At 54.5% G+C, this 25222-nt stretch overlaps 1 protein-coding gene across 1 annotated transcript in view; it reads right to left on the minus strand.

The window, feature by feature from the left end:
* The window catches only part of Letm1 (leucine zipper-EF-hand containing transmembrane protein 1), a gene marked incomplete in the record, with an annotated part of 29195 nt that overhangs the window by 3268 nt on the left and 705 nt on the right, over positions 1-25222 (minus strand). Inside the window, 12 exon segments of the mRNA XM_013506764.1 lie at positions 309-447; positions 1077-1264; positions 2260-2394; positions 7162-7296; positions 7803-7946; positions 8216-8347; positions 9613-9732; positions 10189-10392; positions 10727-10864; positions 11613-11756; positions 15204-15654; positions 21309-21369. Coding sequence (XP_013362218.1) covers positions 309-447; positions 1077-1264; positions 2260-2394; positions 7162-7296; positions 7803-7946; positions 8216-8347; positions 9613-9732; positions 10189-10392; positions 10727-10864; positions 11613-11756; positions 15204-15654; positions 21309-21369 — 1991 coding nt within the window.

Raw genomic sequence — 25222 nt, forward strand, 5'->3', positions numbered from 1 at the left:
GAGAGAGAGAGAGAGAGAGAGAGAGAGAGAGAGAGCGAGAGAGAGAGGGAGACAAAGCATAGGGACGCTGGCCATAGGTGTGACCCTGGGGCCTTGAGGCCAAGACAGCTCAGGGAGCAGAGAGAAAAGCAGGCTGTAAAGGGCTCAGCTTGCTCCCACACCAGCATGTTGATGACTTCTTCCTTCCTGCATGGCTTTGGAGGAAAGTACAGGCCTGGAGGATGCTCAAAGCTACTGACCCGACAGGGGCCACAAAGCTCCCTGTGACCAGGAGGGCAGCACAGCCAACTCAGGCCTCCATGACCCACCTTGACAAGGTCGTCGATATTGATCTTGCCATCCTTATTTTCATCCAGTGCAGAGGCCAAGCTGACCAGCTTGTTTTCAGGAATGTGCTTGACTTGTTTCATGGCACTAATGAGCTCCGCGACACTGACGACGTTCTCCCTGGAGATACAGCCTGCATGTGGACTTCCACACCACACCTACAGCTCCTACCTGTCACCCTGACCCTGGCAGCCACGTGAACTTGGCAGCCTTCAGCATGGGTCCCTACCATGGGCCCCAGCCCTGCCAAGAATCCCCACGGCCTCTCCTCTGGGTGGTTGTGCAGTATGGTACCATGGAAACAGAGGTCTCTGCTTGTGTGTGCCCCCCAAGTGCAGGGCCTGGGTAGGGGCGGGGCCTGATGCCAGCTGCCTACCACAGCCTGGGGCTGTCAGGCTATCCGCCCAGCAGGCTCTCTCTTACTCAAAGGCAGCAACCCCCACAGCAAGGGGGACACACAGCCCACCGAGGAGGGACACGCCCTGCGTGGGCCAGGGTGGAGAGCAGCAGGAAGAGGCTGGCAAGAGGGTGGCAGCTAGAGAAAACGGGAGCCAAAGGAGCTGGGGGCAGGGCACTGGGGAAGGGCAGGGGGGGAGACAGGAAGCAGTCCCGGTGGAAAGGAAAGGAAACCACAGGCACAGACGCCCCAGGACTCCGGCTGGACCGCCTTGGGGGTGCCAGGCACAGACGCCTAGGGCTACACCTGGGAGTCAGGAAAGCCTGAGCTTGGATCCCGGCTGTCCACTCACCCTGCAGGCGAGCCCTCGGCTGGGCCCAGCCTGCCAGCCTGCTGGCCTGCCTCAAGCTGCGCGATCAGCCCATCGATCTGGCCGATCATCTGCTGCACCCGCTTCGTCAGCCGCTTGCTGGCTTTCGACTCCTCTACAAGCTTCTCCTCACCAGTCTTGGAAAGCTCCTTCTTGATCTCCTGCAAGTCCTAGTGAAATTATCTGCAGTTGCTAAGAAAGTCTGCCTTGAGTAGGGGAGGGCTCTACCTTAATTTAATTTGAAAAACTAATTCAGCACGCTTGGGCAGATTCGTAGCTCAGTAGCAGAACCCTTGCTCAGCTTGCATGAGGCCCTGGGTTCCATCCCCAGCAGGCAAAACAAAGCAAAACACAGAGCCATTAATTCTAAGCACAGAAAGGGGCAAAATCCTATTTCTGTTGTACAAATATGCTCTTACTATTGTGAACTCAAACGCTGCTGCTTTTGTAGCAGAGAAAACAGAACCTATCCTGAAAGTCAGCGTTCCCCCATTTGCTTAATGAACAAATGAAGAACCCCGAGATCCAGAGTGTTCTTCTCCTCAGCTCCAGGTCACTCTGGTGGGGAGCAAACACCACAGGGAAGGACGGGTGGGCAGCGAGGAGGACGAGCTGCCACCTGGCCGCGGCCGTAAGCGACCAGCTTAGCGAGGGCAACATGTCTCTCCCAGTCTCAGAACTCACCACCCTGCCCGACAAAACCACAAAAACAGTTCTTTTCAACAGGCTGGAAAGTAGTATTTATCAAAAAGAGAAAAGGGGGGCCTAAAGGAGTAGAAAAAGGGGGCTCAGTGGTAGAGGCTGACGTAGTATATATGTGACCCGGGTTCAATCCCCAAGACCACAAATGAAAAATAACAAAGGCAAAAACAAAAACCATGTACAAAAACCAGTGAAATGGCTCTCCTCGCAAGCCAGGAACAAGCAGCTCTCACCAAGGGCTGGAGTCCAGAGCCGCGTGGTGCGCTCAGACACCACGGTGCCTGCAAGGTCACTCGTGGAGTACAGGGAGTGCAGCTGCGTGGCTGTGGGGGCTCTGGAATGAGCTCAGCACCACTGCTCTCCCCACAGCCTGGCGCTGTACGCTCGATGTGAGCACTACCCGACCCCGTGGGGTGCCTGTACCCCCCAAAGATCATCAGCCTCGAAGGAGAGCCGTGCCCACCTCGCTGTAGTCCTGGACGTCCTCCTTCAGCAGCTCAAGCTCTTCCTTCTCCTTGGTCAGCGACTTCTTCTGCTCCTTCAGCTTGGAACAGGCATCGCTCAGGACGTCGATTTCTTCCTTAGTTATTTCTTCCTCCTGAGGGGACAGAAACAAGCCTAAGCCAAAGGGAACCACCCACCAGCTGCTTTCCTGAGCACTCACAGCTCTCTGTCCGTGCTGAGGACAGAGTCTCAAGGGAGGCAGAGCCCAAGTCCACCTTCACTTTTTCCAGCAGCCCTACACACTGAGCACCCATGTCCAAGCGTGTCTTCGGGTGGGCTGGGACCCACACCACAGCCGGAACCATGAACTACCTGCCCCACTGCGCCTAGAATCTACCAGCTGCGCCTCAGGCAGCTAACTTGGGCTCCAGAATCGAGGCGCAAGGAATCCCAGCATGTCCTCTGCCGCCCCAGCCCTGTCACTGAGTCGAGCCTCAGTGCGAGGCGGGCCTTGTACTGTAGAGGAGCTCCATCAGCACTTGGCTGGCCGCGGGCCTTTCAGTGGGCTGTGCCTGGTTCCCTGTTCTCAGTGATTATCAGGCAAGCTGCTGGGAACAACTGCTCCCAGCCCCAGGGAAGCACATTGGCCTCAGCCCAGGCTTTCAGGGAACTGCCCCAGTGGCTTCCCTCCACTCCTCACCAGTGCTTGTCTGAGCTGCTCCCACTTTCTTCCCAATGGGACTAGGGGCCAGACCCAGCACTTGCACCAGGCAAGAGTGCTCCCCGAGTGAGCGTCCCAGCCTAAGGCTTCTTCCCTGCGGCAGGAAGAGCCAGAGCCTCATCTGTTAGACAAGTGCTCTACAGTCAGCCCAGCCCAGGGTGAGTGTCAAGCGCTAGTCACCCTGACAGCCTGTGGCAGCACCTCCCTGTGCTCTGAACCCCGCTTCACTGGGAATGATGTGGGGAGCATTTTAGTTCTCACTCGATATCCGCACATCTTCTCTGCCCATTTCTTTTTTTTGTTGTTTTTTTTTCCGGTACCGGGAATCAAACTCACAACCTTGCGCTTGCCAGGCAGGCACTTATGCCCCTGGGCTAAATCCCCAGCCCCTTCTCTGCCCATTTCTTGTTTGTTTGTTTTTTTTTTTTTTGCGGTACCGGGATCAAACTCACGACCTTGTGCTTGCCAGGCAGGCACTTATGCCCCTGGGCTAAATCCCCAGCCCCTTCTCTGCCCATTTCTTGTTTGTTTGTTTTTTTTTTTTTTGCGGTACCGGGATCAAACTCACGACCTTGTGCTTGCCAGGCAGGCACTTATGCCACTGAGCTATATCCCCAGCCCTTCTTGTCTTTTTTTTGAGACAGTGATGGAGACCACTATGAAGCGGCTCTGAGCAGAATTTAATATTAACCAACTGGCTTTCCATGTTTACTTGTGAGTTAACCAAGGCCCAGGCCCCTTGTTTGGAGAGGGGCAGTGGACTCATCGTAAGTGAGCCTCTGTCAGTCACTGGTCCCGATTGACTGTGGTCTGGAAGGCAGCTATGCTCACCACTATACCACCAAAGCTGATGGAGGTCTGTAGAGGCTGGTGAAGCAAAGGACAAGACAAGGCCACAGCTAAGGACACCTGGCTCCAACCTCAATTAACTTGATAAAGACTGCAGCTGCAGGCATCTCGCTCCTGGGTGGAGACCTTCTGGAGTAACAGAGCTCTCCTAAATTAACGTAAGGTCTTGGAGAAGTCCTCAAGTAGACTTCCCAAGTCCTTGAGCACCTCATTCAAGGCAGAGTCCCACCTTTCTTTAGTATTCTCCACCTTGTTTCTTATAACTAATTACAGCTACCCACAGATCTTTATCTTAGCCCTGACAGAATCTCAAATTCTGTGAGAGGGTTTTGATCCTCCTGGAGCCCTGAAATTATACCATTTGTCTCTTTTATTTAGCCTTTGCCTCCACTCATTTGGGAGATTCAGGCCTGATCAGTCCACAATAACAAAGTAATAATATTAAGCTGGTAAGATAGGGTCTCACTATGTAGCCCAGGCTGGCCTCGAATCTGCGGCAATCCTCCTGCCTCAACCTCCTGGGTGCTGGGATTACAGGCATAAATCACCACCAGCCCATTTTTAAAACCACAGTCTTCCTATTTATGAAGCTGTACTTCTGTATGTATCCCAGACGCCGGTTCATGGTTTACAAACACTTCCTCCTTGCCTGCAGCTTATTTTCTTTTTTTTTCTTTTTTTCTTTTTGTCTTTTTGAGACAGGGTCTCGCTATGCAGTTCAGGCTGGCCTTGAACTAACTTTGTAGCTCAGGCTGGTCTTGAACTCAAGATGATCCTCCTGCCTCAGCCTTCCAAGTGCTGGGATTACAGGTGTGTGCCACCATGCCTGGCCTTATTTTCATTTTCCTAAGTGTTTCTGGAAGCAAAAGTTTTCAACATTTGATAAAGGAACATATCATACACACACACACTTTTTTTCCAGTTTTATGGGTTACGTTTTTGTGCTGTAATTAGTGACAAGCCCAGGTCACTAGCATTTTCTCTTATGATTTCTCCTAGGCATTTTTATGATGCCTTCTGAGTTAATCTTCATACATTGTGAGTTATAAAGAGGTCAGGGTTCACTTTCTGACACATGGTCCCCCAACTATCCCACACACTCAGGACAAGACCATGCTTTCCCTGCTAGGCTGTCTCATTACCTTAGCAGAAACCTCCTTCCTGTTTGTGTACTTATTTCTGTTCCCTCTCTCTGATTTACTAGATCTACTTGCCTGTTTTACAGCAGTATCATCCCAGCCTGATCACACACCTCAGTAACTGCAGCTCGATAAAAATTCATTTTTGTCATTTCTTAGGAGTAGTCTTGGCTATCTCACATGCTCTACATTTCCACATAAATTTTAGAGTAAGTTTGTCAATTTCAACAATAACAAAACAAAACCTTCTCAAGTTTTGGTGGTCTGAAGGAATCTGTAGATCAGCTCAAGGTGGGGCTGGTGCCTCACGTCGTTCATCCCAACACTCTGGGAGGCCAAGGCAGGAGGATCCCAGATGGAAGCCCAGTCTGGGCAACTTAGCAAAACATTGTCTTAGAACAGAAAATTTTAGTCGGGCATGGTGGTGCATGCCTATAATTCCAGCACTTGGGAGGTTGAGGCAGGAGGATCGCTGTGAGTTGGAGACCAGCCTGGGCTACAAAGTGAGCTCAAGGCCAGCCTGAACTGCACAGCGAGATCCTGCCTTAAAAAAAAAGACAAAACAACAACAAAAAACCCAGAAAATTTTAAAAAGCCTGGGACTGTGGCTCAGTCCAAAGGGCTTGAGTTCAATTTCCGGTACCTCCCAAAACCAAACAAATACATATAGGATAACTTGAGAATTAACATGGCAGCTACACTGAATCTTCAGTGCAGGACTGCAGCCCATCTCACCACCCACTTTTCTAGTTGACCTCACAGCATGGTCACTTTCAGGCCATACCTCTTAAACCCTGCAGTGGTTAGGGTAGGTGTCCACTCGGACCAGCTTTAGGGTCTTCCCGGGGCTAGTGGAACACACTTCTGGTGTCTGGGTGGGTCATGGAGGAGTGGTCTTGGGGTCTGTGTCTGGCCCCTCCCTCTCTGGCACTGCTCCCCTGCTCTGCTTCCTAGCTGTCACAAACATGCAGCTTGCTCCACTGTGACGGTCCTGCCTTGGTGCCAGCAGGCCACAGACTGAATCCACCAAGACCGTGAGCCAAATCAAAGGGCTTCTCCTTTAAGCTGCAGGCGTCAGGTACTGTGTTCAGCAGCAGAAAGCCTGACCGACACACTTCTCAAATTTATCCTGAGTATGCCACTGTACATGACAGCTCTCAGCGGCATGGAGAAGCACAGTCGGCTCCAGTCACATCCTTTGTGAACAAGGATTCTGACCGCAGCGGAAGCATTGTGGGGAGTGCCGCCTCAGGGCCACGCCAAGTGGGTGCTGCAGCAGGTGCTGAGGCGCCTTTGCACACTCTGCCTCTGGGTTGTCATAGGGACTCCAGGCATCGCGGGTGATGGGGTCTCTCTTCTCAGTTTATTAACATGGCACCTTGAGACTGTCTATTATAACGCTAACCAGCTTGAATTCCAGGGACAGATCACATTGGCCACAGTGCTTTTCAGGGACTGTGCACCTGATCTACTAGTTTGTTGAGAATGCTCGTGTGTGTGTGTGTGTGTGTGTGTGTGTGTGTGTGTGTGTGTGTGCGTGCGCGCGCGCACACACACAAGTGAGTGTGCAGGAGTTGACATCAGGCGATGCCTGCATTGTGGCCCACACTAGAATATCTGCTTCCTCTCCTGCCAAGAGCTCGGCTCCTCACCCCAATCATCTGTGCTCTAGAGCTGGATGCACCCATGGCCCTGGGTGGCATCTGGGCTGGGGCTCCCTCGGGGGAAGGTTTTGGCTGCACATTTCCATCCTCACCAGCATAGAACTGCTCGGGTCCCAGCCTTGCGTGCAGTGCCGTCCATGAGGGAACTGCAGGTCTGCACTGGTCCATGGGACCTGGAGGCTTTGTTTTTCAGCTCTTTAAAGGTTTGTGCTCTAAGACATCTTGGTGACAATCAGGCCTCAGTTCTAAACCTCCCTCCTCAGCTACATCTTTAATCGGTAGGAAACAGACCCTACTTATCTCTTGAGTCCAGCTGGCTGCCCTCATTGATGAGGGTCCCTCCTCCCCATGAGCTTCTGCCTGGTTCTTCTAGGGCCCCGAGCCCTCCCCCTTGGGGCAGGCGACAGAGTAGGGATGCCCCTGCTGTTTGGAGTTTCACTTGCACTCCAAGGTCTCACTCCTGCTCCCTGCTCCCACTTCCTCTCATGGGCTACAAGCCTATTCTCACCAACCCGCTCCAGCCCTCCCCTGGGCTGAGTGTCACTGACCTTCAAGCCCTCCAGCACAGGGGCAGTGTCCTTAAGGACTTCAGAGGGTAGGATCACGTCAGGCCCCTCTGGCTGCAGCTCAGCCATGGGCTTTCCAGGGGTGGTGGCACCCACACCTTCTGGCTCAGTGACCTTCTGAAAGGCAAGAAGCAGTGCAATCATGCCAGCAGCCTTGCTGGGTGCCACACATCACCCACCACATGCTCAGGAGGCCCACTCAGTGATGGCGGGGACCTGTACGCACAGAGGTTGCACAGCCACCCAAAGCCCTGACCAACAGCGCAGCAGAGGGCTCGCCTGTCTCTGGTCTTCCCTTGAGACCTTGCAGAGCAGAGACTGGGGCAGCAGGTGGGCATGGGAAGAACTGGAGGCCCCAGCCTTGGGCACTGCAAGCTCCCGGCAGCCTCCCCTGGGGAGCAGAGGTGAGGCCCTAAGGAGAAGGTAGGTGCTGCAGTGACCCCTGCTTGGGTGGCGAGCTGGCCCTCTTGTCCTGGACACAGGGAGGTGGCCGACCTGTGTCCCCCACCCAGGCTCTCCTGCTTCTACTGCCACCCCAACTACTCCTGAAGACAAAAGGACAGAACCACAGTTCCCACATATGGACGCAAACTCCCCAGAGCGATGACCATGGCGCTGCTCACCGCTGCCTCTGCGGCCCGCTGCAGCTCCTTCTCGCGGTGCTCCTGCCGGATGGCGGCCTCCTCCTGCAGCGTGGCCTCCAGCTTCGCCTTGTTGTCCACCTGCTCGCCTTCCACCTCAGCCACTTTCACCTGGGCCTCCTTGGCCTGCAGAGGGCGCCTGGGAGTGAGCCCAAAGCCGCTGCCCCCGCATTACCACCTGCTTTACACAGGGACAGAGCAGTCTTGGGACACTGTGAATGCAGGTGCAAACCTGCCGCCTTGGGCTACACACCCAGGGCAAGGGCTGCCAGTGCGCCAGAGACTGTGCCACTGTGGGCAGCTGGCAGGAACACGGTGCAGTGCTGCAGGAAGGACGGCACGCCAGTCCCCAGCTCCCAAAGTGGGCAGTTGAAGGCTCCCCCAACAACACATACCACAATCTCTGGGAGGGTCTGCAGTGTGGACTTGAGCTGGTCAGCGGGTGAGAGCGTGTCAGGGAGGTACATGGCCCGAGACAGCACAAGCAGCGATGTGGGCACCTCCTGATGCAGGTGCAGGTCCAACCACTACAACCAAAGACAGGCTCACAACATGCTGCTTGCCACCTGACCCACTGGCCACCCACCGGGGCCCAGTGCCCTCAGCCCAGAGCCTCTGCTCTGGCCCTGGTTTGCTGAAGGAGTCTGGTAGCAATCAGCTAAGCGGGACCTAGTAGATGGATTCCCCCAGAGGTGTTTCCCCCGGCTCAGGACTGATCTGAGGACTCAGGACTGATGAGCACCATGGTATACTGGGCCTTTAGCCCCTGGAGCCCAGCTGCCACAGACCCAAGAGACGGCAGTACACCCTCCCTTCACCAACGCTCCACACTCTGCCCCAGGCCAGGTGCCGTGCCGGGCTGCTTTAGTGACACCAAGACAATTTTCAACCTCAAAAACACTGACCATGTTTGGACATGAACTGAACACCGGGCAAAAAAAAAAGTTTCAGAACGGGATGAAAACATGGAGCCAAGGAGTCAGACAGGGAAATGTGGACGGGTTGGTCTGCACTCCCCACTCTACTGCAGCCCCACAGGCCACGCGGCCTGGCAGGGTACATCACGGCTCCTGCTCAGGGGGCTCTGTGGAGCTGGGCTTGCAGATGGCCGGGTGCACAGGGACGGCAGGATGGACACAGGGCAGGCCCTCCCAGGGGCTGCTGAAGATACAGCCTGAGGAAGACAAGGGTGCAAAGGCTCCACACAGAAATGCAGCTGCATCAGGAAGAAGTGGATTACACGTCCTCGTCTACACCCAGAGGATGTAGGGAAAACTGGCAGGCAGGAGCCAGTTCCCAGGCACCTGCTCAGAGGCACTGTGCTAGGCAGCAGAGCGGAAGCGGGCTCCCAAGGATGGCTGTCCTGGTGCCCAGGCCTTCCCAGTCCATCCACAGACACTGCCAAGGCAGGAGTGGACACACCCTCACCTGCCCACAGGTGACCAGAGACGAGCGTTCAGGACAACCACAGCAAAAACACTAGCAAGGGGAGAACACGCACACTGCATGCCAGTGTGCTTTAGGGTGGGTTAAGAGAAAGCCCTAAAATGTCCCAGGTGTCCCTGCCAGTCCCGGGTCTTCACCACCCTATGTGCCAGTCTGGAGCTTTTGCCAAACTCCCATGAGTCTTTGCTGCTGCTTCTTTCTTTTCCTATCTTTGGCGGTGCTGGGGATGGAACCGAGGGCCTCCCGTGTGCTGGGCGAGCACTCACCATACAGCAACACAGCTGGCCCTGCGGGTATTCCCCACATGTGCCAGCATCAGCCTGGGGACGGGGGTGGGGCCACACACCTGCCTCAGCTGGCTCCGCAGCCGGTCCTCGGTGACGCCAAGGGCCCGCATGCCCCGCGCCCGGCATGCGGCCTGCAGCTCCTTGACATTCAGGCTGTCCACCCCTTCCTCAGCAATCAACTGGAAAGGAAGGAGCCAGTTACATTTGGCAAGGCCAGCAGAAGTGGGTGTGCTAGGAGCTGGGTGTGGTGGTGCATTCCTATAGGAAGGCCGAGGCAGGAGGACTGCCAAGAGTTTAAGGCCAGCCTGGGCTACAAAGTGAGTTCAAGACCAACCTGAATTGCATAGTGAAATCCTGTCTCAGAAAGACAAAAAAAAAAAAAGAAAGAAAAAAGAAAGAAGTGGATGTGCTGATCTGACTATACCAGAAACTAAGTTTCAAATCAGAAGCCCTTTCCTAATGTACTCTGCCAAGCAAACAACAGAGTAGCAGCCAGTGAGTACATGCACTGGCACACCTTGTGGGCCCTGTACATGGGTGATTTTTATGGCTTCATGCACCAGTCATAAGTTACATGGTAGGAAAGAATGAAGTAAAGGAGCAGGCAACAGGCACCGCGTGTGGCCACAGCTGACCTTGTCATCAGCCTTTATGGACCGCAGCCGCATGGTGAGTTGGAAGCGCAGGAAGTTGTTGGTGCCAATGGACTGCAGCTCCAGCAGCTTGCACAGTGCCACCAGCTGCGGTCGCGTGAGGTTGTCCAGGGTCAGCTCATCCTCGAATAGCTTGGAGAAGCGCATGATTTCCTCGTTGCTGGGCCTTTCCCCTGTCTCGCGGATCTGCAGGAGCAGCCCAGGGCCGGCATACGGTGGTCAGCGGATGGGTTCTCCAGCCTTGCTTCTGGCCCAGCTGCACCCCCTCCAGGCCCTGCGCTCTCCCTCCCCACCATGTGGGGCAATGCCATGTCCTGGGCACTGGACTGGCTCAGCTGGGGGGGAGCACAGCTGTGTCCACCTGCAGCTCCCTCCTGGGGCTGAGCACAGGGCATGGGCAGCCAGCTCGAGCTGTTCCAGGAGCCCTTCTGCTGAGTGCTGCCCAGGAGACTAAGAGAGAAAGGCAGAACCTGACAAGGCCCAGCCACGGGGGCCCAGCCTGATCAGAGCCCCGCCACACCTTCTGGAAGAACGCTGAGAAGTCCTGGGTGGCGCTGCCCTTGGCCGCCTTGTTCTTCAGGGCCATCTCCTCGATGGTGTCCTGGAGAAACTTGGCCAGCTCCAGCTTGACCCGAAGCTCCTTCTTCAGCCTTTCTTCCTGCAAAGGGGAGGGCCGTGTTCACCCATACGCACAGGCAGGGTGCGGAGCAAGGCTGCTCGCATCTAAGAGCAGCGCTTTCTGAAAACCTCCTCCGTGCTAGGCCTGCTCGCTCCCTCCCTTCCCTCCTTCCTTCCTTCCTTCTTTCCTTCCTTCTTCCCTCCCTCCCTTCCTTTCTCTCTCTCTCTCTCCCTGACTTTCTTTTTCTCTTTCTAACAGTAACAAGAATTAAGCCTAGGACCTTTGTACTAAGCTATATCCTCAGACCTTTTGTTACTCTTTATTTTCAGACAGGGTCTCACTAAGTTGCCTAGGCTGGGATCCAACTTGCAATCCTACTGCTTCAGCCTCCCAGAGTGCTGAGATTATAGGCCTGCACCACCACACCCAGCTCTCTCACGGCTTTTAATAATATACCACTTGTGTACTGGGAGTGGTGGCACACACCTGTAATCCCAACACTCAGGAGGCTGAGGCAGGAGGACCGCTGAGTTTGAGGACAGCCTGAACTGCATAGTGAGATGCTGTCTCAAAGAAACAAAAACAACAGCAAAATAATAATGATGATAATAATACTTGTGTGACTACAGCAAGGGCTGGTAAGCCTATCTCACAGGGGACAGATGGGGAAGCTGCGGTCTGACACAACTGCTCAACTTGCCTGGGGCCTCACAATTATCTCCCCCAACAACTGCACCCCTGCCGATGCCACACAGCGAGGAGCAGAGGCTTGTTCAGATGCCCTCACCTTGATGGACTGTGTCTCAAACGTGGACGGTAGCATGTTGGGGAAGAGCTTCACTGCCACGGGCAGCAGGAACTCCATGAAGGGCACCACCACGAAGACCAGGAAGGGCACCAGGCGGAAGAGATCGGCACAGATGCGGAGGAACTGGAGACAGGCGGGCTCCATCAGGGAGGGCTGGGGAGCACTGCTGTCATTGCTTACAGCACAGCTGTGTGGTGACCCAAGCTCTAATTCAGTGCCATCGGGCAAAGTGGCACACTGTGACCCCAGCACTCTGGGAGGCTGAGGTAGGAGGATCCCAAGTTCCAGCCCAGCCTGGGCAGGACAAATAAGCAATGCAGCGAGACAATCTCAAAATACAGGGGCTGGGTGTGCAGGTCTCACATCTAATCCCCAGCACCCCAACATCCTGCACCCCTGCAGCACAGGAGGGCCAAAGGACATCATGCTGACCAGACTTGTCCGGAAACAGGACAGATCTTGTGCAGTTGGGAGAAGTTGCAAATTGGCAGATCAGAGGTGGCACTGCCAGGGCTGGACAGCAAGGTCCCAGCGGTCATGAGACAGAGCCCAGCACCCTGACTACAGCCCCCACGCAGCCCAAGGCCCCCGCCACCTCTGCTCAGTGCACCCCACAGACTCACACAAGGCTGCATATGCACCTCCCACTCAGACCACACTTACACAGCTTTCCTAAGGACTCACCTGGTTTCCTTTGCTTTGTTGTGAATATCTTAATAAAAGGCTCTTTTTAGTGAAGAGCAACACAGTGAGACTCTACCTCAGAAACATTTTTTATTTTTGGGTAATAGGAATTGAATTCAGGACCTCATGCTTGCCTAGTAGGGGCGGATACTACGCCATTGAGCTAAATCCCTGGCCCTCTCTCAGAAACATATAAAAAAAGGGTTGGGACATAGTTTAGCACAAACGCCTTGGGTTTGACTCCCTGGACCATGAAAGAGTCAATTCCTACAACCACCAGGACGAATCAGCCTTTGCTCAATCCAAATTACCTCTGAGACCTCAAACCAAGGAGAAGCCAGCCAGGCCCCACAAGCCCCTCTCAGCACTGACCCTGGGACCCCTGCCTGTGTCCCTGCTGGCACCTGCATAGTCTCGCGTAGCTGCTCTGAGTCCCCTTTCTCCTTGAAGTCTCACTTCCTGTAGTAGAAAAGCAGCAAGGGGGGCAAGGAGCGCAGAGGGGCCCTTGGCTCTCATGCAATCCCTCCTAGCAGTGGGGAGCTCTACCTTAGCCCTTCTCCATTTATCTAGCACGTTTCAGATTGCTATAAACCTAAAATTATTCCACAGTGAAAAGCTTACTTAAATCTGGTCATGGTGGCATACTACCTGGGAGGCTGAGGCAGGAGAATCACAAGTTCAAAGCCAGTATGGGCAACTTAGTAAGACTTTTTTTGGTTTTTTGAGACAGAGTCTCACTACCCAGTCCAGACTGGCCTTGAACTTGAGGTGATCCTCCTGCCTCAGCCTCCTGAGTGCTGGCATCACAGGTATGTACTACCATGCCTGAATAAAGTCTGTCTTGGGCTGGGTGTGGTGGTACACACCTGTAATCCCAGCACCCAGGAGGCAGAGTCAGGAGGATCCTTGCAAGTTCCAGATCAGTCTGGGCTACAAAGTAAGCTCAGGGCCAGCCTGAACTGCATACTGAGACCCTCTTTCAAAAAAGGCAAAAAAAAAAAAAAAAAAAAAGAAAAAGAAAAAGTCTGTCTTAAAATATAAAATAAAAAGGGTTGGGAATGTAGCTTATGACAGAGTATCCCTGGCTTCAATCCCCAATACTACAATGAAATGGTGATAAAGAAGTAAGTGTGCACACACACATGCTCACACAAAAGTAATGGAAGCCCCCAGGAGCCAGGAACGAGGAGGTGCTCCTGGGAAGGAGGGAAAGCAGGAGGCACAGAAGGGACAGAAGAGGCCACACGCAGGAGGCGGGGGCTCAGGCTCTCCCAGGACAGCCCTCTGACGCCCTCGGGATCCCACAGCACCCACAAGGACCAACATAGCAAAAGCTGGCTCAGCACCCAACACCCAGTATCCTGGAGATGAAAAGCCCTGGGAGATGAACTCAGCCTGAGACATCAGCATGCCACTCACTGGGCGAGGGCCACTGCAGAGCAGGCGCCAGGACAGGAGCCCTGCACGCAGCAGGAAGTCAGTATACGGGGCTGAAGACGCAAGAGGGGGAATGAAACACTCAAAACAGGGACAAGACCCTACTAAGAAAGACTAAGTAAACTGGCTTTAAAAAATCAGACAGAACTTCTAAAGGGAAAAAAAACACTACAAAGAGAGCCCTGGGGTGGCAGGGTAGCTCAGTGGTAGACAGTGCAGGCTGGTTTAACCCTTAGCACCACTAGCGGGAGGTAGACAGATGGACAGACAGGCCAATAAAAAAAGCAAACATCAGCAGACACATTAAGCAGATTACTTTAGCTAAAGAATGAACAAAATAGAAGGAAAGCATCTTCTCAGCTGCAGTCCTGACAGACAACAGAAGAATCCTTTTGGGTCTGTTCTGTTTATGAGGTAGGTCTCACTGTGTTGCCCAGGCTGGCCGTAACTGCTGTCTTCAAGCGATCTTCCTGCCTCAGCCTCCTGAGTGGCTGGGACCACAGGCACCAACTTAAGAGGACCACATAACCACCCCAGTTTAAGAGAACACTTTTCAGAGCCAGAGGACAGCAAGAGTGGGTGCAGCAAATGCCATCTGGGAGCTGCCCACAGCCCCAGCTCTCGGATTGCAGGCAGGACACACAAGCCCTGAGCAACAAGACAGAAGAAGCTGGGCATGGTAGCACATGCCTATAATCCCAGCACTCGGGAGGCTGAGGCAGGAGGATTGTTGCAAATTCGAGACCAGCCTGGGATACAAAGTGAGCTCAAGGCAGCCTGAACTGCACAGTGAGACCCGTCAAAAAAAACAAAAAACAAGATAGAAGAGCCTGCGCCAGCTCCTCTGGAGGCTGAGGCCAGCCATCTCAACACAGCTGAGGGCTGGCTGCAGCTCTGGGGAGGCACTGGCCTCATGTGCACAGCCCTGCGTTCTATCCCCAGGAATAGAAGAAACAGGTGGGCAGGCCAGGGGCCAGCAACTGCACAGGGCGGAGCTCAAGAGTGTGGGTGCCTGAGGTGGAAGGGGCCCTAGTGTCAGCAGGCAAGTCAGTTCTGTTCCTACAGGCTGTCACATTTAAGAGTCCCCTCAAAAGGGCCCTGTGTCAGAGGTGCCCTCTGGAGGCGAGTGGACACACGTTATGCTCCTGAGAGCTGAAGGCGCAGCAGGTGGGGCTGGGGAAGCGGCAGTCTGCTGGGCGTGGCCTGCGAGGGTGTATCCCCATGTCCACAGCCTCCTTGCCTGCTTCTCCACCCCATCTGCTTTGCCACAGACCCGGCAACCTAGGACTAACCCTCCTAGAAACTGAGCCGAGCAGACCTCCCCTCCTTCAAGTGCTGGGTGTTGCGGATGTCACCCAGGCGCAGGCAAGTGACTGAAACACAGGCTTTGCTGACTAGGAACAAAAGCAAGCAGCAAGCCCCAGCAGCGCTCTCCGGAGGCCCCATTACCTGCCTACGCTCCCGGCGGGTCAGCGTGTGGCCGTGCAGGATGCGCCAGAGCATGCGCGCCGCAATCTTGGTGTCGATCCACAGCAGGCGGAAGCCATGGTAGTAGTGCTTGAGCTCGTCCAGCACCCTCTGCCCCAGGGACTTCTTCACCACCACTGGGCTCGCTGGGCTATACACAGGGCCCCCCTCCTCCAGCTTTTTGTTCTTGTCCTTTAGGGACTTGAGGGACTTCTCTACCACAGAGTCATCGCGAAGAGGGGGCGATGAATGCCAGCCACGCATAGGGAGATACTGGGGGCCCCCGACAACCACACCCGCTGCAGCGGGAGTCCATGGTGCTCCTGCCACCACACACAGGTGCTCAGGTCTTGGCGTCCAGCGGCCACAGGGCTTGGCTCTGACGCACAGGTACAAGGGGTGGGCCGGGGTACAGCAGCCAGAGGGGACAGTCCTTGAGAAAGGAAAAGAGACAGTCATGAGGGGCCAGCCACCAACAGGAACATCAAGCCACATACCACAGCGCATCACAACCAACATACAACCCCGGCTGCTTCCTGATGTCTGAGCCATAGGAACCCAAATGACATGTGGCCAAGTTGGGCTGCCCTGTGTCACCCCCAGCCAGGCTCAAAGTCCCTAGAGAGACAGCAGCAGATGGACACATGCATGTGCCAAAGCCTGAGTCAGGAACATGACCAACCTCCAGATAACCCTGGCATGGGGAGGGTAATGCACTCCTTGGGGGCTTGGGAAAATGGGGTGCAGGATACATCACCTGTCCATTTCTGAGGTTGCCTCCCTCCATAGGTGACTCTCAGAACCAAAGGCCCCAGGTCCAGCTGTTCCATGGGCCCACCTGGATAGCTCGGCCTCCTGCCCCCTATACCATCCCCACTGTGTACCCCACAGACTGTCACTGTAGCAAATGCCATGAGGGCTGCTGATGTCCCCAGCACCTGTCAGTGCCACCAGGAGCCCAGAATTGGGAGCTCCTGGGACCCATGCAGAGCAGGATGCCTGTCATCACTGGTGCTAAAGGGATGGACACAGGCTGTCCTGCAGGGTGGGGACCTCCGGCTTCCCTCATCCACCACCGAGACTGCTCCAGCAGTGCCCATGCTGGCCTCCAGTGCCCCAGCTGAGTGTCTAAGCACAGCTCCTGCTCCACACCTGCTGCACACGTAAGGGCCCGTGCTCTGCCACACATGCCTGTGCAGCGCCTCCACTCATGGCTTCCAGCTACCGGGAAGTGTACCCGGCCTGCTCCCTTGGTGTGTCAGCCTAAGCCCAACCCAAGATGCTGCACACAACTGCCACACATGCCACACAGACGTCCTGTCAGGAAGGAGGGTGGGTAGGGCCACAGGTTGATCCATGGGACAGTGGACACCAGCTCACTCAGGTCACGGACTCCACACCAGTTCTGCTGCTCTGCCTGTGGCCAGGTTCAGCGTAGAAGCGACCAGACAGCAGAAAAGGGCAGGGATGGTGGGGCCACAGATATGTGTGTCCTCCTATGTGTGTGTCCTCCTGTGTGTGTGCACGTGCATCCCGCTCAGGGTGTGTGTGTCTCCCTCTGTGTGTGACCCCTTAGGGTGTATCCCCCTCTGCGTGTATGTGCTGTCCTCAGTGTGTGCATGTTGTAGCCCTGTGTGTGTTACTGTGTGACCACCTTCGTCTGCCGGCCCATGCCCTGGGGATGTCCATCTCTCTGGAGCTCTGCCCAACTACCCAACCTCTGTCCACTGTCAATCCCTGGGCTTGGGAGGGGCCCCAAACCCAACCTTTCCTAAGTCCCAGGATCCCTGAGGATAAGGTCACCTACAACACAACACAGCCCGCCAAGCGCAGCATGCCACTGGGCCCCTTGTGCAGAGAGGCTGGGCCATGTCTCTGCCCTCTGTATGTGCCGCAGCCTCGCCTGCAAGTGTGGGTGATGGAAGTGCTTGCTGCATGTGGAGCAAGGGTTACTCCTGTCTCCATCAAACTGGCTTATCCAGTTTTCCACTCCACGCATGCCAGGAAGAGCCAGGAAGAGCCTGGCTTCCATAGAGGGAATGACAGTCAGCAGTTGCAGAGGCAAAACAGACATGAAACAAAGTCAACAGGCAAAACAAAGACACGAACTACCAAGTGGACAAGCATGGTGCTACTTACTTGTAATCACAAAGGCTGAGAGGCATGAGGACCAAAAACTCAGGGAGACCCTGTCTCAGAATAAAACGGCTGGGATATCGCTCAGTGCAAAGGCCCTGGATTCATTCTCCAGTGCCAAAAAAAAAAAAAAAGACCAAGCAGAGAAAGAGAAACATACCCTATCCAACGAGGGTCAGACATTCCCACAGACTCAGCTGTCTTCATCACAGAGCTTATTGTCATTAATATCACTGAAAAGGCTTAGCTGTTTTAAAAAATATATATATACAACTTTTTAGAAGTGTCCTCCAACACAAAATTCCTCCTGTAGAGTCCTACCCTGTAGCAGGGACAGAATCCAGGTCTGGGGAGGCCAGCCCACTGCTCTGCTGCCTGACCTCCTCCTGCTTTTCCTTTTTTGTGTGTGTTACTGGTGTTTGAACCTAGCATCTTAAGGCTGGGGGTATAGCTCAGCTGCACAAGCGCGCCTGCCTGGCAAGCACAAGGTCCTGAGTTTGATCCCTGGTACAAAACAACAACAACAACAAAAAAAACAAAAAACAAAACAAAAAAGAACCTAGCATCTTCCCATGGGGCTGCAGCCCTAGCCCTTTTTATTTTTTATTTTTTTAATTTTTAATTTTTTATTTTTTTTTGGTTTTTCTCCGGTACCAGGAACTGAACTCACGACCTTGCGCTTGCCAGGCAGGCGCTTTGCCACTGAGCTAAATCCCCAGACCCTGCCCTTTTTATTTTTTGAGCCACAGTCCTGTTTAGTTGCTTAGGCTGGGCTGCTCTTGCCTCAGCCCCCAAAGTGCTGGGATCAGAGGTGTGCGCCACCAGGCCTGGCTTCCTCCTTTTTTGGATACATCACCTGCAAAATGAGGGGCAATCCCACTTAGCAAAAGCAACAAAGCAACAAAAAATACCCTCCTGCCAGGCAGTCAGGCTGGCTACATGAAGAAGCTCGGGCACAACTATGAATCTGTTTACTTGAGGGTACTGACGCCTGTGGCCACCTGGACATCCTGCTGTCACCTAATGACCAGGAAAAGTAGGCAGTGCTTGCAAAGGAGCCTTGCCACATCAGCTACATGGCCTGGGGGGCAGGTGTGGGGACAGGGTGAGGACACTCCAGCCTGCTCTCCTGCCCCCTGTCCCCCAGCGCTTGTCAACACACTTGGGGATAAACACCTCAGGAGGCTCCTGATGGCACTGCCCCCCAGGTACCATGAACCTCCTGTCACTGACAGGCACAAGCAGGCCGATGACCCAAGCCGGGCTAAGGAGGACACTAATCAGAGCACAACATGCAGGGCCTGCACTGTCTTGGTGACAAGAGGAGCAACAGGAGGAGCAGCACAGCAACAGCCACCGCCACTAGAGGGACAGGAAGGGATTCTGGACATGCGCTCCAGCACTCTCCCAGGGACCAAGTGCAAAAGCAGAGGAGCTGGACGACACGCAAAAACTGAGTGACCAGCACCCGGACCAGCAGTTCCATGCATGCCACAGTCCTTCCTCCACACTAGCTGGGGCAGCAGCACAGGGAGGCTGCGCTGACGTCCAGCTGGCTCCCTGCACCCCAGCCTCCCTGCCCACCAGAACTAGGTGCTGCTTGCGGCCTTCACTTCACAATAAATAAGGTCAAAAACTGCTAGGACAAATCTGATCAAAAAACGCTCCATGGTGAGGGGACTGGGCCATTTCAAGGTCACCTGAGGCCCTGAAATAACTTAAAATATGGTACCGATGGCTACCAACTGCAGTAACATTATGTGTGTGACTCAAAGTTTCTGACATGGTGCAGCCAAAATGAAAAATAGAAAGTGCTATTGCTCCTCGTCATAAGTGCTCCTGTAGCCATAATGGCGCCTGCCAGCACTCAGGGAGGCTGAGGCGGGAAGGTCACAAGTTTGAGCCCAGCCTGACCAAATTACTGACTTAACAAGACCCTGTTTCAAAATTTAAAAAGAAAGGCCAGGCATGGTAGCACACGCCTGTAATCGCAGCACTCGGGAGGCTGAGGCAGGAGGACTGTTGCAAGTTCAAAACCAGCCTGGGCTACAAAGTGAGTTCGAGGCCAGCCTGAACTGCATAGCGAGACCCTGTTTCAAAAAAGACAAAAAAAAAAAAAAAAAAAAGGACCGGGAATATAGCTCAGTGTGAAGGCCCTGGGTTCAATCCACAGAACTCCGTCCCACCTCCCCCCAAAAAAGTGTTGAGGTGTATGAGTTCATCAAAACTGCTTTACCATTCTCACTGTTTATAATATCCAAGATCGCAAATTTGCAAAAAAAGACAAAACAAAACAAAAAAACTACACTAATAAAAGCTCAGTTTTTATGTTCTAACATAAACCTAAAACGCTAAAGAGGCACTCAGCTAATACAACATCCACTCTGAACAGAAACACTTTAAAGCCAGGTGTGGTGGTGCATGCCTGTTAATTCCAGCACTTCGCAGGCTGAGGCAAGAGGACTGCTGTGAGTTTGAGGCCAGTCTGGGCTCAAACTTGTGAGTTCAAGGCTAGTCTAAACTGCATAGTGGAAAAAAAAACAAAAGATAAAAAACAAAAAACTACATAGTGAGACCATCTCAAAACGAAACAAAACAAAACTTCAGAGGAAGGGCTGGGGATATAGCTCAGTGGCACAGTGCCTGCCTGGCAAGTGTGGGGTCCTGAGTGGTTCAATTCCTTGTACAAAAAAAAAAAAAAAAAGACAAGAATTCAGAGAAAGCCAGAAATATGGTGGGAACCTAGTTCCCAAAGTGGGGCTAGGAGAGAACTAGGGCAAACGGCGGGTGGCAGGAGCCAGTAGTGGACAGACCCACCTGCCTAGAGAAGGACAGATGACACACATGACAGACAGCTGCCAAGGCAGACTGGGCAGGGTGCCCAGCCCCGCCCCTGGGTGGGTTCATGCAGATAAAGTGCTCCCCAGGCCAACCCCTAACCCACACCCTTAACCCAGGAGAAGGTTCAGTGGGGTACACCCTGCATCCTCCACAGTACCCAGGAGCTCAACCGGCCCAGACCTGCATTCCCTTCTGAGTGAAACCTGGACAGCAGAAGTAAGACGCTCGGTGAGCACACATCAGCGCCCCCACTGGCACACAGCTTTCCTGACGGCCTGGAGACTGTTGGAGCACAGGGGCTTGGAGTAGATGCCAGGGGCTGAACAACAGACTGGCCAACTGTTGCCACCTCAGCAAACGCCGGGTGTGCAGAAGCGACCCTGCCTGAAACACTGCCCCTGCTTGCTCACGAAACACACACATCTGGCTCCGCACCCAGCACATGGTGAAGCCAGACACTAAAAGTGCACCTCAGTACCAGTTTTCACATGTGACTCCAGTTTTTATTGTAGGGAGTTAAATCTGTCTCAGGAAGCCCCACCAGATACATTTTATATCTGAGACAAGACAGTTTCACAGCCTTTAATGAACATGAAAAATTGTAAACTCCACAGCTAATAAGAAGTGGAGGAAAGGGGGTGGAGTAAAGGCATCAAAGGGATGATGCCAGGACAGAGGGGGAACCCCTCGGGACACAGGTGAGACCAGGCTGCCACCAGGAAAGGCTGGTCCCACTAAGCTGACAGCACTGCAGAGGCTGTGGTTACAACTGTGCTGAAAACAAGACACAGAAGGGTCAGAAAAAAACACTAAAACTCTAGGCACATGTGTACCTGGTACTAGAATTGGGAGTATTTTTTTTTAACTTACTAATACAGTGATTATACCTCCAAAATAACGAAGCACAGGTTTAAAAGAAACAAAGAACAAGCAAGCAGGACCCGCCGTTTCCTGCCACAGCAGGCACCCCACCAAGCGCAGCAACCTCCAGCCAGTACTGGACAGACCCACTTGCCTAGAGAAGGACAGATGACACACATGACAGACAGCTGCCAGGGCAGGCTGGGCAGGGTGCCCAGGGTGCACAGGTGCAAAGGGTGGCTTACTTACACTCGGCTTATCAACCCCATGGTGCTGGCACAACCGAGACACGCTCCATGCCCCAGGCTGCCTGTGACAGAAACAAAGACACAGTGAGTCAACGGGGCTTCGCCGGGCAGCTCTCGAGTCTGGGTGAGCAGGGGACTCTTGCAGAAGCCCCGGAGGGGGTTTCTGAAGCCTGTCCCTTGTCCGAAGGCTCCAGGACACGGCCAGAGAGGGCCTCCTGGTCAGGAAGCAGCGGGAAGCCAGGCAGGCGAGCCCAGGGACGGCCCACTGGGTTCCCCAGCTGGGGATGTGCAGGCTGCCACCAAGTGGGACCCCACCCCACAGGCTTCAGTTGGCGCTGGTGGGCAGAGACAGGTCACCCAGGGCCCCTGATGCAGACAGCCCTACAGAACAAGCAAGGTGAGGCAACCGCCAGGCGGGCAGGCGTATGGGGGGGAGACAGGGGGCTGGAGGAGCACCAAGTGCAAGCCGCGTGGAGATGAGCACTCGCCTCGCCTCGGGGACGCTGCTGTGTTCCTGGCACCTTCCCGACTCACTGTCATCCCTAAGCATGGGGTCAGCTTCCTGGCATCACCAACACTGAGTGGTGCAACCAGCTGCATGGGTGGATGGGGCAGCATGGGCACAGTGGGGCCAGGGTGCCATCCCCAGGAGAGGCCACTGTGCAGAAGTCAGCCAGGCAAGGAGCCAGCAGGGCAGCAGGCAGTACCCAGGGGTACCATCTGGCTCCAACACCGTGGCCAGCAGGGGTGGCAGTGAGGGCAGTGGAGTGTCACTTTATGCCATTAACAAGGAACAATTCTCCCACTTCTGCCCCCCATTTATGGACTTTCAGCACCAAAACAGTCTGATTAGTAAATGGGGGATGGGTTACCACCATTCACAACCCCCCCCCCTTTTTTCTTTTTTGTCTTTTTGAGACAGGGTCTCACTAAGCAGTTCAGGCTGGCCTTGAACTCACAACATTCCTCCTGCCTCAGCCTCCCAAATGCTGGGAGTACTGGGATTACAGGGGAGTGCCATCATGCCCGACTTTACCACCTATTTCTGAAATGTTTTATTGCACTAAAGTGAGGTTTGAACTTGCTCTTCCCCTACCTCAGCCTCTCAGAGTGTTGGGATTAGAGGGGTGTGCCACCCTGCCCTGCTATGGCTAGTATCTTTATGTTAAGAATTGTGAGCCGGGTGTGGTAATGCACACCTGTAATCCCAGCACTCCCAGCACTCGGGAGGCTGAGGCAGGTGGACTGTTGTGAGTTTGAGACCAGCCTGGGCTACAAAGTGAGCTCAAGACCAGCCTGAACTGCATAGTGACACTGTGTTTCAAAAGAACAAAAAAAAAAAAGGGAAAAAAAAGAAACAGGTGGCAATATAGCTCAGAGTTAAGGTCCAGGATTTAATCAGTGTATCAAAGGGGTCCGTTTAGCTACATTCTTACCAGCAAGTGTAACAGTTGAATAAACAGCCTGGAGATCACATCAAACCTTTCCCGGCCCTTCTTCTAGCCAAAGAGGGCTGGTACTTCCTCCTGCCCTGGGCACCCTGGGCCACCCCAGAAAGCAGACAGCCTTGGGGGATGGTAGGCCAGTAAGGGAAGGCACGCTCCTAGGTGCCCAGGCAGTGTCCACACTGCCTGCACTTGTACTGACTAAGATCTGGAGGCTCCCACGACCCCCTCAGTTTTGATAATCTGCTGGAAAGACCTACGGGAGTCTACTCCACATCACAGCTTAATACAACACAGGTAAGCAGCCAAGAGAGGCCCGGGTGTGTGTGTGTGCGTGTGCGTGCACACGTGTCTGTGTCCCGGGCACCCAGGCCCCTTCCCGAGGCACAGGGCACGGCTCACTCACCTGGAGCCCTCTGCACACCCTCCCCTCCCGGAGGCTGGGGATAGAGTTCCAACCTCTAATCTCGGCAGAGCCGGCCCCACCTCGAGTCTATCTAGGACCTGAAGAGCCCTCCTTGGCATGAATTCAAGGTGCACTGTGAACAACAAAGCCAATCCTGTCACTCCAGAGAGTCCTGTCACTCCAACGGCTCTGGGGCTTGGTGCCAGGGAGAGGAACAAAGATTGAATATACCCTTATTTTTGGTTTTTTAAAATTTCTTTTTCCAGTACCGGGAATCAAACTCACAACCTCCCACTTGCCAGGTAGGCGCTGTGCCACTCAGCTAAATCCCTAGCCCCTGAATATACCCTTGTTACAACACATCTTTCTTCTTCTGAGACAGGGTCTCGCTACATGGTTCAGGCTGGCCTTCAACTCATGTGTGGCCCAGACCCCACTACAATACAGGAAGAACATACTCTCCAGAGGCACCTTCACATGGGCCCCCCACCTTCTCTCTCCACAGCCCCTTCCCAGGCTGGGACACACGACCCACAGGCCTGCTCAGCCTAGGACCCTGCCTCAGCCCAGGCGTCCAGGCTTCAGGCACGGCACTGCGCTCTGCTGCTCTGGGGCTCCTCTCCCACCACGAACCAAGGCCTCAGAGGCTCACAGCCACTTCTACCATAGTGACTTCCTCCCGGAGGACAAGCGCTGTGTGGCAAGGAGGGGAAAGTAACTTCACAGGGGAGAAGCCTGGGGTCAAGCTCAGTACCAACGCTGGCAAATCTGAGAAGGACACCTCACTGTGGCCCAACTCCCCCCAAACCCCCGGTTCCCAGTAAAACATGAGACAAACATCAATAAACACCAACAGAGAAGCACCCTACAATATCACCCTCCCGGTACTGCTCAGAACTGTGAGGGTCACGGAAAACTAGGGAAGTCTGAGGAATGGCCACAACCCGAGGGCCCACGAGGACTAAACACAACGTGATGTCCTGATGAGTCCAGGGACAGAGCGGACGGCAGAATAAAGTATGTGCAGAATGAAGCAGGAAGAGGTGGAATAGTGCTGCTGCGACAAGGAACCGCAGTAACTCGAGGTGCTCCCGACTGGGCTGTGCAGGGTTCAGAGACCCAACGCCTGGCAGCCCTCCGCTCTGAATTCCCTGTTGGTCCCACAGCAAAGCAGCGTCTGACCTTTGGTGCCTGGTAACTACAGACAACGCTGCTGTTCCTGGGAAGAAAACCACCAAAAACAAAAACCAAAGCAAAACGAAACAAAAACTCAAAACGGCTAACTTTTTTTTTTTGGAGACCGGGTCTCTCACTGTTCAGGTCAGGCTGTCCCGCAACTCACTAGGTAGCCCAAGCTTGTCTCAAGCTCGTGGTGATCCTGCCTCAGTGCTGGGATTACGGCGAGGGCCAGCACACCTGGCTGCACCAGCTAACTGTAAAGCCATGAACACGCTATCCACAGGTAGAGAGCTCCCCACAGAGCAGGCCGAAAGGCTGCCCTGACCTCCCCGGCTCGTCCCTGGCGGCCACTCCTTCCCGGGCAAGATCTGAGCTGCTGGGGCTTCTGTAAACCCGAAGGCTACCGGCAAGGGGTTCTGTTTCCGGGGTCTCTCGCTCTCAGGGGCCAAGCTTTATCCTCTGCTCAGCGTTACAGACGGGTCACAAACCCAGAAGGTTCACTGAAGGAAGCCGCAGGTCCCCAAGGCGGGTTGGGAGCGCAAAGGGGGAAAACCCGTGCGTCCTCATCCCGGGAACAACGACCCAGTGTCTGTGCGCCCAGCGTCAGCCTCGGACTCCCGTCTCCGCCGAGCGTGACCAGCGGGCCCTCCTGCCCTCCTGCGCGCTCGGGTGCTGCTCAGGCAGGGAGGGCAGTGCCAGGGCTGTCCCCGCCCTGTGGCACTTTCCCAACCCTCCGTCACAGGCAGCGACCTGGGGCGACCCGGGACTAAGGTCACAGCGCCACTGCCCGGCCCGGGCGGGGCCTGACAACGCCGTGCCACAGCCCCAAGGAACGAGCAGCGCGGAGGCCCGGGCCGCGGGGGAGGGAAGGCTGGCGCCGCGAGC

Source organism: Chinchilla lanigera, unplaced genomic scaffold, assembly GCF_000276665.1.
Source record: "Chinchilla lanigera isolate Chin_1 unplaced genomic scaffold, ChiLan1.0 scaffold00113, whole genome shotgun sequence".
Classification (NCBI taxonomy): Eukaryota; Metazoa; Chordata; class Mammalia; order Rodentia; family Chinchillidae; genus Chinchilla; species Chinchilla lanigera.